Raw genomic sequence first — 12,139 nt, 5'->3', positions numbered from 1 at the left:
GCTACTGAGCTTTATAAACTGTCCTCATTAACCGACTGCTTGACCAGCATCAAGCAGTGGTTGACAGACAATTACTTGCAGCTTAATTCTGCTAAAACAGAAATTTTAATAGTTGCACCTGAAGGAACAGCTCCTGAAATAAAGAGGCATATTGGAGACTTAGGCTCATTTGTTCAACCTAGTCTCAGGAATTTAGGAGTCATGTTTGACTCGGCAATGTCTCTGAATCACCATTCAAAGCAACTAACAAAGAATTGTTTCTTTCACCTCAGGAACATTGCCAAATTCAGAGCTCTAGTGTCAAAAATTGAACTAGAAATGATTATACATGCTTTTATTTCTTCTAGGTTGGATTTTTGCAACAGCCTTTTTACCTGTTTAAATAAAAAGGAGCTTGGGCGTCTTCAATCTGTACAGAATGCTGCTGCTTGGCTTTTAACTCACACTCACAAAAGAGCACACATCACCCCAGTCTTGGCATCCCTCCACTGGTTACCCATTCATTTTAGAATTCATTTTAAAATTTTGGTCCTTACTTTTAGAGCTCTCCATAATCAAGCTCCCTCATACATCTCTGACCTTATTCTTCCTCATGCACCGGCTCATGCACTGAGGTCATCAGGTCAGAGATTGTTGTCTGTTCCCCCGCACACATTTTAGGACCAGAGGTGACCGATCCTTTCAGGCAGTAGCACCCAGACTGTGGAATGCGCTGCCCGTCTCCTTAAGATGCCAAGACTCAGCTGGTTCCGTTAAAAAGCAGCTTAAAACTTTTTTATACAAGCAGTCCTTTATTTAAACGAGGGCTTTTATGTGTGTGATTTTACATGTGTGATTTTACGTTTGTGTTTTTACGTGTGTGATTTTACGTTTGTGTTTTTACGTGTGTGATTTTATGAGCAATGTGGCTTTATATCGTGGGGGCTTATTTACTGTATTTTTATGTCTTATTTACTTTTTCTTTTACTGTAAAGCACTTTGTGATATTTCATCTGTGAAAGGTGCTATATAAATAAACTTTACTTACTTACTTCCAGTGGTTTTAACTCTGTCTCCACAGATTCCTCAGATCAGCTACGCCTCGACAGCTCCAGAGCTCAGCGACAACACTCGCTATGACTTCTTCTCCCGTGTGGTTCCTCCAGACTCCTACCAGGCTCAGGCCATGCTGGACATTGTCACAGCCATGGGCTGGAACTATGTGTCCACACTCGCCTCAGAGGGAAACTATGGTGAGAGTGGAGTCGAGGCCTTCGTCCAAATCTCTAGAGAGTCAGGTAGGAAACCTTAAGCAAATACAGTCTGTTAACAGATCTTAAAGTCTGCTGCTTGCTAAATTTGCTGTACTACTGTCTCGGCATGTGTTGATGAGTGAACAGGATGAGAGGTCTTGTAATTGACTCTTGATGTAATTACATTAGAAGTCGACAGTGTTTTCTCCTCGACTGGTCACTGTGAGGTAATCAGACCCAGCTCTCAATGACTAAAATGTTATCGCACCCAGACAAGCCCCAACATTAATTAGATTGTAAGAGGCGTGTTAAAATTAGTCAGCGGTCACATGTATGTTGGAGATCATCGTTTGTGTGTGTGTATGTGTGTGTGTGTGTGTGTGTGTGTGTGTGTGTGTGTGTGTGTGTGTGTGTGTGTGTGAGAGAGAGACGTGTGTGTTTGTGTGTTCAGTGCAGCTTCAGTGGCTCTGCTGTGTTTTATGGGTGAATGAGAGGCTGTGACTGCAGCAGCTCTCTCAGACCTTGTATGATGATGCATTACAAGATATCCTAATTGATACTCTCAATTTAGCATAACATATCGACTTTATTTCATTATTCTGCCTTGCATGTCACAATCTTTATTTTCTTCTGCTTGGATTTAATATGGTTTTATTTAGATCTTTAATTGAAGTGGATTTGCTGATGCTATACTCAATATAAATAAGGCAACTTTAATGTTCTGGAGCACTTCAAATGCCTTTGTTCTGTTACTCATACTTCCAGCTGACTGAATATACTACACCAAAGAGGTTTGCTGCACTTTGTAAAGTTGGAAAATGTAAATATACAGTAGCCAGGCAGCCAAACTGTTACAAAACCTGATTAAGCCTTCAGTAACTTTACTACATAGTTTTCATTAACTGTGATTCAAATATAAACTACACTTACATTTAAGCTGAGTAGAAAACACAGCAAACCTAAATTATCTGTTTCAGAAACTAAGAGAAGAAGCAATTTCATTACATCAAAGTGACAGTTTTGAAAAAGGATTTCCAAGACCCTTCAAGTTCCAGGAGACACAGTTAGCACTTCGCCTACAACTGTAAAACTTCGGGTACGGCAACAACTCTTTCTGGGGGTGAAAGAAAGAACAACATTTCCCCAAAGTGAGTCATTTGAAAACAAGACTTGACGAAACAGCCTGTTTTGCCTGATGAAGGCAGAAACTAAAGTATAATCTATGAAAACATCATTAAACAATAAAAGCACTCAGAGAGCATCGTGCTCCGCCAAGGCTGTTCATTCCCCCATGTGGCACTGTCAGAAATGCAGCATTTGTTTATTAGTTGATGATGATCAGAAATCACAGCAACATAGAATGTGGCCATTTAAAATAGATGTACCCACAAACAAAATGACCTCGCACTGAGCACAGGCATGTGTTATGCATGTGTACATTATGTACGGATACCAGATACATATTTATGTAGTGGGCGGCGGGAATTGATGGGACTCAGAAACACCCCCACAATTTAATTAATTGTTCCTTGTATCATTTCCGATGTATAAGTCCAGTGGATTTGTAATAGGATCACAATCATGTGATCGTCAGCAGGCAGCTGACGTAGCATTCACTTGTACTCACAGTTACAGTGACGTTGTGCCGCTATCTCACAATGATATAGAAATCTTTAACAAATCCGTGGATCCAGACTATAAGCTGCAATCATTGCCAAAATCTAATCACTTGATCCTTGTGTCATTTCTGACCTTCCCTGAAAATGTCATCCGTTTTTCAGTAATGTTGCGAACAGACAGACAGACAGATGCCAATCGTCACATTCCTTGGTGGAGTAACAAGAAAGGACTTCATACCCACAAACATCGCTGCAACAATAAAATTTCATGCGGATCCGTCTGTAGAGTTGTTTGGAGTGACAACACTAAAGTGGAACTGTTCGGACCCATAGGTCAGTGTAGGAAGGACAAGAGCTATATGGCAAGACGCACCCTATCTCAAGTGAAGCATATGGAGGTGAGTCTGTACTGTTTTGGGGGCATCAGGACTGGTATCAAGGGTTCTTTGAAATATCAGATAATTCTGAAGACAAATTAGAAGCCTTCAGAGTGCATATTGCAGATTGGTGGTTACTGGACTCCCCAACCAAGACAATGATGCAAAGCATACATCCAAGTCAACCGAAGTTTGTTAAGGGAATCATTTCTGGAACATCTTTGCGGGACCCTTTTAGTCCCTTGATTGAAAGCTCAGTAGAAACCTTTAGTGGATGAAAGAAAAAAAAAAGCAAAAAACAGCAGCTCAGAAACCAAAGAATATTTGTGGAATCTTTGCACAAGAGGAACAGACTAAAACTCAGAGTCAGAAGCTTGAGAGAAGATGCTGAAAATATTTTTTGTCATACAGATTCAAAGGATACGGTTATTTGAGGTAGAATGATTTTATGTAAAGGTTTTTTTTTTGGCTCTGAAAAATCACTAAAATATGCATTTTTACACTTTATATTACTGGAACCTATTGCAGGTTTGAAGGATTAAACAATTCTACCTACAGCTGTATATTGAAAGAGTTGAGCAGTGGCAAATAATAAAGCAGTGGCGGTGACGTGGTTACCTTAAATGTGGTTTTAATTCTGCAGCAAACACTCACTGAGCAGCTACCTGGACACAATACAACAGCACAGCAGTTGGTGCATCTGTTTACTTTGCAGCCAGACAAACTTGTTTTTATGAAGGAGTTTCCTTACTAGTGATGGGCGATACCACACTTTTAAGATTCAATACAAAACCGATTACTTTTTTCATAAAATATTCAATACCAATTACCGATGCCGATTACTGGTAATTTCTTATTGGTGAATTTTTTTTCTCAATTAGTATTGTAAAAAACAAATCACGTTAAATACTGGTCATGTAACAACTTTAATGTGCACGGTTCAAAATACAAAAGTTCAATAATTAACATAAATATGAATTTAATGAAACAAAACACATTTGAACTTTCTCTGAATTTTGGCTGAGCTGCATTATTTTCATGAAATGATCCTGACAGAAATGTTTGTCATCAATACAGTATAATAAATAACATAAATATGAATTAAATAAAATTGTAAAAAACAAAAAAGTGCACACTGTCTTTACAACTTAAGATTGGTGTTTATGAACAGCAGCATATTAACATTCTCAGGTCTGAGACAGTTGTGCTTCTGGCTAACTGTCTCTCCTGCCTTACGTAACAGCCTCTCTGCTGGAACAGATGTTGCAGCAGTTCCGAGGTATCTCTTTGCCACTTTGCTCAATAGTGGAAATGCCCTCCCATTTTTTTTCTCCACCAAAGCAAAGGGTCCTAACTCCTTGGGCTCACTTTTCTTCCATGTATCTGCACATTTATATGTATGCATCTGTGTTTGCTGTGCGATTGCTCTGAGAAGCCAAAACCCGAGTGTCAAACTCCTGCCATAATCCTTCCTGGGAAGCTGAACACTCTGCTGATGTTGATGCAGTAACAGATGCAGATGTTGAGGCTTCACTGCTGGACATTTCTCTCTCACTGTAGCCCATGGCTTGTCATATCACTGATGATTTGTGACTTTATTGTTTCCACATTTCCGATGTCACAGAAAGCAATGTTTTTGAACCTGATGTCCAAAAAGGTGCTTGCTGCAATAGTGTGGCTGTGTTCAATGTTTTGAAAGCGCTGCTTGCATTGTGCTGCAAGTTGTAAAGCCAGAATGTTGTCTTTCTGCCCTGCAGAATGTTGAAGAAGACAGACCAGTGAGATGACTTTGGAAATAGTCACATACTGCTCTGCTGAAACCTCCTTAGTGGCCTCTTCAAAAGACCTTAGTGCTTCAATGACCTGGGTAATGTGGGACCACTCTTCTCCGTTCAGGCACAAGCTGTTTCTTCCAAGTGGACAAAGTGCAGTTGTGATGCCTTGTTGCTGTTCGTACAGTCTCTCCAGCATGTACGGCACAGAATTCCATGGTGTTTCCACTACTTGCATTAGTCTGTGCTGTGGCAACTGCAACGGACTTTGTACCTCTTTCAGTTTGTCAGTTGCTTTAGTGGAAGTACCGAACAATAGCACCGTACTTCTCCATGATGGATTTAAGACTTGTGTCTACCTTTATGAAGTCCTTTACAATGAGGTTGAGTGTGTGTGCAAAACATGGAACGTGCTTCCAGCAAGTTTTACACACAGCAGACACCATATTAGCCCCACTGTCTGTAACAACAGTATGAATTTTACTAGTAATGTCCCAGTCATCAGTGATTTTCACGAGGAGCTCAGAAATGTTGTCTGCTGTGTGCTGTACAGCTACATGGATTGTTGCAAGATTGCAGGACTGCATCTGCCAGTCCTTGTAAATAAAGTGTCCTGCTACAGTCAAATAAGATTCAGTTGTTCTTGCAGTCCACATATTACATGTTAAAACCAGACTGCTCGCTAACTGTATGGAGTCTTTTGATGTTTCTTGTACTTATGCATATAGCTTTGGAAGTACATCTGTCATCAGGGATTTCCTACTTGGGATCTGGTACTGGGGATCCACCACCTTCATAAAATGACGGAAACCTGGATCCTCAACAATTGAAATGGGTTGCAAGTCTTTTGAAGTCATCTGAGCAAGGCTCCTGGTGATCTCCTGGGCTCTGTGTGAGTCATCTCTAAAGGATTAATAACAAGAACAAATAAGAAATTGGACAGCTTGTATCCACTGTATTGTATATTCCAGCTGTATTTTGATACAGAGCAATAATAAACCCAGCAGTTACAATAGTGGCCTTGCACTGTTAGTGCTCGGCCCCTAACTATTTTACTCAGACAGAAATCTCAGCTTCAATCATTTCTTTCCATGGAATGAAAAACAAGATACTCTAAATTCAAACAGCCTCTTCAACACAACACAATGTTTCTGTATTTAGGGACAGACACAGGTAGGGTAGGGTAATGTGTCTGTACACATTACCCTACCCGGATAGACTTTGCCTTTTTTAAAACTTTCTTGCAAAATTGCTTGCCTGGTGGGTGCAGGTGCTGCAGACTTCTCTGCTGCTTCTTGCCTTTTCTCAACTTTGGCATGAGCCTCGGGATGCACACACTTAAGGTGTTTGAACAGATTGCTCGTGTTGCTGCTGTGTTGAACTCTCTTGTCACACAATTCATACCCGGCGGAAGTTTTATCAGCTGGCGAAAAATATGTTCACACAGTGCTTCTTTTTTGTCGGCCATTTCTCCATTTCTCTGTTTTTTCAAATTCACGTGTTCATGCTGTGCTGTGTTGTTGGTAACAGAGTGAACACACACAACTCGTGGCTCTTCTGGTCACATGACTTGGATAGACCAGTTCAATATGCTGCAAGCTGGGGGGTGTTTCGACACTGGAGTAAGTCACCTAAAAATATCTAGAATTGACACACGCACTTTTATTTTACATTTATTAATTAGTAATCGATACTTATAATGGAGTAGTCAATTCCAAAATGGGTGACATACAGGTTATCAATATATCGATGTTGGTATCGATACTCCCATCACTATTCTTTACAAAACTGCATGTGCTTTAATGAATTTCTACCATGTGAAATTAGCAGTTTTTGCAAAGAAAAGAAAATATGCAATTTTTAGCATCTGGTTTTTGGAAAGAAATGTCCAGAAGCAAAAGAACTGAGATATCTTTTTAGTAACAAAGAACTTCTGACTGTATCACTCTATTGATTATTTGTCTTAACTATAATGAGCATCATGTTGCAGCTCATGCAGCTTTCCTCTTCCAAACAACAGCTTGGCTGAATTAGTTATAGCAGAAACAGCAGTTTCTCTGCAGTTAACTTGCAGTAAAAAAAAGAAAAAAGAGAGATAAAATTTGATTTTTCATCTTCTGCCTGTCATGCTCTCAGCATTATCACTTTACTGCTGTAATACGTATATATTTACCTGGCTCTGCGACACTGCTGTAATCTGTGTGTAAATGGCAGCGGCAGCAGTAATCATGAAGAATGCTGCGATCGAAGCATTTAAAAGCACCAGATTAATAACGAGACTCTGTACAGAGAGCAGCTGTGGCCCCTCTATGGGATCAATGCGCTTTCACCTCTGCTGGTGTTGTCTCTGCACGCACGCACACACACACACACACACACACACACACACACACACACACACACACACACACACACACACACACACACACACACACACACACACACACACACAGACACACACACACACACACACACACACACACTGCTGCACATGGAAATGGCTTCTTTAGCAGCCTGAATATGTAGGACAAACAGGACAAAGGTACCAAATGAACCATGGTTCATTCTAATGGTTAGCATTTGGTAAAGCTCTTCAAATTGTAAATGCATTCATTTTATTAGGTTATCTTACACTTTATTCTGACCCCAGAATGCTGATCATGCCAGCATTAAAAAAAAAAAAAATACACTACTTTTCAAAAGTTTGCAGTCACCCAGACAATTTCATGTTTTCCATGAAAACTCATTCTTTTATTCATGTGGTAAAATAATTTCACAAGGGTTTTCTAATCGCACAAGGGTTTTCTAATCACCAATTAGCCTTTCAACACGATTAGCTAACACAATGTACCATGAGAACACAGGAGTGATAGTTGCTGGAAATGGGCCTCTGTATCCCTATGTAGATATTCCATTAAAAATCAGCTGTCTGAAGCTAGAATAGTAATTTACCACATTGTCTAGACTGTATTTCTGATTCATTTGATGTTATCTTCATTGAAAAAACTGTTTCTTTCAAAAATAAGGACATTTCTAAGTGACCCCAAATTTTTGGCTGGTGGTGTACACATTTTTATACTCACTGCCAAAAGAGGCATTGTAAAAAAATGATTCCTTTTTACTACTACTTTTTTAAAAAAAGAACTCTTAAGACCTCTGCAAGTGTTCACCATGTACAATCAGTGTGTAGCACAGTAAAAATATTGTGACCACATACAGACTGAAAAGTCGCATATTCACTCATGAATATCCATTGTACATATCTATTGGTAAATGAAAGAAAGTGCACACCATTGAGACTGAGAATATTATTAAAGCACACTATAGCATGTGCTCGTTTAAAATGCAAAAATTCATCATCTTAAATACTGAACTATATATCAAAACCTGTACCTCAGGTATTATTAATGCCTTGTATTAAGCATTTCTCAATGATGAAGGACGTATCAGCAACACCTCTGTACATCACTGTTGTAGCTACGCAACAAGGCTAAGGACAGAAAAGAAGAAAGATTAAGCAGCAATTGAGAGAAGCATGACCAATGAAGTAAAAGACCCCAAGAAAAAAATCCGGATTATGAGGATTGAATGGAAAGAAAACGATGAAGTGGAAGCTAGGACAGGAGGAAGGGAAAGAGGAATCATTAGAAATGGATGAAAGAGAATGAGAAGAAAGAAACTCCTTATTGAGAAGAAACAACTGAGGTGATGAAGGAAGTTTTGCAAGGGGAAATGAGCAGATTCAGTCATTTCTTGTGTCTTCTGATAATTTTGTCTGTGCTGGTTGATGATCCAACTGCTGAGATATTACCAGATGTTACTGATGTGTGTAACCTGAGGCCCACAGGGACCAGCGTTAATGGTTGCAACATAATACAGGATTGCTGCCACCACCGCCCTGTGAAGCTTATCTCCATGACAACAACTGCAACTCTCCTTGCAGCGCTGAGCGACTCAGGGACAGATGGATAAAAACACTGTGATCTCCCCCGAGTCAAGCCCTTCAGCATGCACTGAGCACAAGTTTCAGGTGCTAAAAGTAAAGTGAGGACATTTTCAGAAATAATGCCATGAATCTTTTTTGCTACCTGTGCCAAGGAGATTATGTTTCTAACAATGCTTGTAGCTGGATCACACACAAACTACTCAGGTGAATTTCATGATGAAACTCGTGGAGAGGATGAGTGGAGAGTGTGGGCAAAGGAAGAGCCCTTTACATTTTAATGCAGATCTGGTTTTGTTTGAGCATTTCCATATCATATACAAGTTGACAATAGGAGATGCCAGAAGTCTGTACTCTTCAACCTTAAACGAAGTGCAGAAAAAAGAGCAAAATATTATTTTGAGGATGTAGCCTGTCTCAATGTCTCCTGTCTCTTCATGTAATCCCAGACAACTCCAAAATGTCAAGATCAGGACTGTGTTTGCTGCAGGGCTTCCTGTTCAATTTGTTGTTACACTACCTTTGAAAAGTTTGGGGTCACTCAGGCAATTTCCTATATTCTATGAAAAATCACACTTTTATTCATGTGCTAACGTAATTGCACAAGGGGTTTTCCAATCATCAATTAGCCTTTCAACACAATTAGCTAACACAATGTATCATTTCAACATAGGAGTGATGGTTGCTGGAAATGGGCCTCTGTATCCCTATGTAGATATTCCATTAAAATCAGCCTTTTCCAGATAGAATAGTCATTTACCATATTAACAATGTCTAGACTGTATTTCTGATTAATTTAATGTTATCGTCATTGAAAAAACTGCTTTTCTTTCAAAAATAAGGACATTTCTAAGTGACCCCAAACTTTTGAACGGTAGTGTATATTCAGTGTATTTACATTTTGGCAGTTGTACTGTTCAGTCAGGAAAAATGAGGAATTGAATTGAATGCACACACTTAAATTCAGAGAGAATGTTTCTTTCTCTATTCAGTAATGAATAACTACATATATGAGGGAGGTTTATAAAATGTGGATTTTCTGAGTTTTGTTTCCATAATATAAGACGATGTTCTTGACTTCCAGTTCAGTTGTATGATTTGTTTGATTAGTAAAATAATCTACCAGTTTTCTGATTTTACTCCACTCTAAGAGGATATGGCAGAAGTCTCATTGCAGGAATGCACGTATAGTGAAACAGGGTGGACTTTAAAGGGATATTCCACAGAATTTACAGGATACTAGTAATAGTTTTCAAGTTGTGAAAATAGTAGGATAATATTACCTGTAGCTAGGTACAGTCCTGGTCGAAATTATTGGCACCTCTGGAATTTTTCCAGAAAATACACCATTTCTCCCAGAAATTGTTGCAGTTACAAGTGTTTTTGGTATGCACATGTTTATTTCCTTGATGTGCATTGAATAAACAAAAAAACAGAAGAAAAAGGGCAAAATTGACCTAATTTTACACAAAACAAAAAACGGGCAGGACAAAATTATTGGCACCCTTTTAAAACTGTGGGTAAATCATTTTATTTCAAACATGTGATGCTCGTTTAAACTCACCTGTGGCAAGTAACAGGTGCTGGCAATATAGAAATCACACCTGAAGGCAGTCAGAATGTATAAAAGTTGACTCAACCTTTGTGTTGTGTGCCTATGTGTGTCACACCAAGCATGGAGAAGAGAAAGAAGAGCTGAGAAGTGTCTGAGGACTAAAGGAGCAAAACTGTGGAAAAATATGAGCAATCTCAAGGTTACAACACCATCTCCAGAGATCTTGAAGTTCCTTTGTCTACTGTGCGTAATATAGTCAAGAAGTTTACAACAAATGGAACTGTGGCTAATCTCCCTGGACGGGGACAGAAGAGAAAAAATGATGAAAGAATGCAACACAGGATAGTTTGAATGATGGATAAACATCCTCAGTCAACTTCCACACAAATTCAGGCTATCCTGCAGACTCAGGGTGCAAAAATGTCAGCTTGGACCATACGTCGTCTTCTGCATGAGAAGAAGGTCTATTGCAGGAGATTGAGGAGAACCCCACTGCTGACAAAGAGACATAAAAAAGCCAAACTGGAATTTGCAAAAATGTACCTGAGTAAGCCTCAATCCTTCTGGGAGAATGTTTTGTGGACAGATGAGACTAAGGTAGAGCTTTTTGGAAAAGCGTGTCATTCTACTGTTTACAGAAAACTGAATGAGGCCTATAAAGAAAAGAACACAGTACTTACAGTCAAACATGGTGGAGGTTCAAAGATGTTTTGGGGTTGTTTTGCTGCCTCTAGCACTGGGTGCCTTGACAGTGTGCAAGGAATCCTGAAATCTGGAGACTATCAAAATATTTTGTTCCGCAATGTAGGGCCTAGTGTCAGAAAGCTGGGTCTGCGTCAGAGGTCATGGGTGTTCCAGCAGGACAATGACCCGAAACATACCTCAAATAGCAACAAGAAATGGTTGGAGACAAAGTTCTGGAGAGTTTTGAAGTGGCCAGCAATGAGTCCGGATCTAAATCCCAGGAACACCTATGGAGAGATCTCAAAATTGCTGTTGCAAGAAGACACCCTTCAAATCTGAGAGACCTGGAGCAGTTTGCAAAAAGAGTGATCCAAAATTCCATTTGAGAGGTGTCAGAAGCTTGTTGATGTTTATAGGAAGCGATTGGTTTCAGTTATTTCTTCCAAAGGGTGTGCAACCAAATATTGAGTTGAAGGTGCCAACAATGTTGTCTGGGCCATTTTTTGAGTTTTGTGTAAAATTATGTCAATTTTGTCTTTTTTCTTCTGCTTTTCTGTGTTTTTCCAAGGTAATAAACACGTGTATATCAAAAACATTTGGAATTGCAACAATTTCTGGGAGAAATGGTGTATTTTCTGGAAAAATTCCAGGGGTGCCAATAATTTCGACCAGGACTGTAAGTTTTGTCGGAGCTTAAAAAAGAGCCATCAGGTTCTCTTACCTTTGGCTTGATGATTCATATGTGTAAAGGAAACTGAGCAAACAACAGGAGAGAAACAGAAATGGCAGATTTGATTCTAAAAAGAAATGCAACATTAGTCGCATGGAAATGTTTTAGCTAGAGAAAAGATTTTGTTGGCCAAAAACAGATACAGTGGTTCGTCCTCTATTGCGGGGGTTACCTTCCAGACCCCCCACGATAGACGAAAATCCGCGAAGTAGCGACCATATTGTAAC

The 12,139-nt window shown here is 39.5% G+C and overlaps 1 protein-coding gene across 3 annotated transcripts in view; it reads left to right on the top strand.

The window, feature by feature from the left end:
* Positions 1-12,139, top strand: part of grm8b (glutamate receptor, metabotropic 8b) — a 316,080-nt gene that overhangs the window by 120,444 nt on the left and 183,497 nt on the right. For all 3 annotated transcript variants that reach the window (XM_055008544.1, XM_055008538.1, XM_055008542.1), the window contains one exon: positions 1,061-1,277. In XM_055008544.1, coding sequence (XP_054864519.1) covers positions 1,166-1,277 — 112 coding nt within the window. In that variant the 5' untranslated portion in view covers positions 1,061-1,165. The remainder of the gene's footprint in view (positions 1-1,060; positions 1,278-12,139) is intronic.

The sequence above is a fragment of the Amphiprion ocellaris genome, chromosome 3 (assembly GCF_022539595.1).
Source record: "Amphiprion ocellaris isolate individual 3 ecotype Okinawa chromosome 3, ASM2253959v1, whole genome shotgun sequence".
Lineage (NCBI taxonomy): Eukaryota > Metazoa > Chordata > Actinopteri > Pomacentridae > Amphiprion > Amphiprion ocellaris.
The sequence above is the reverse complement of the archived record's forward strand: the minus strand, read 5'-3'. Positions and strand labels throughout refer to the sequence as shown.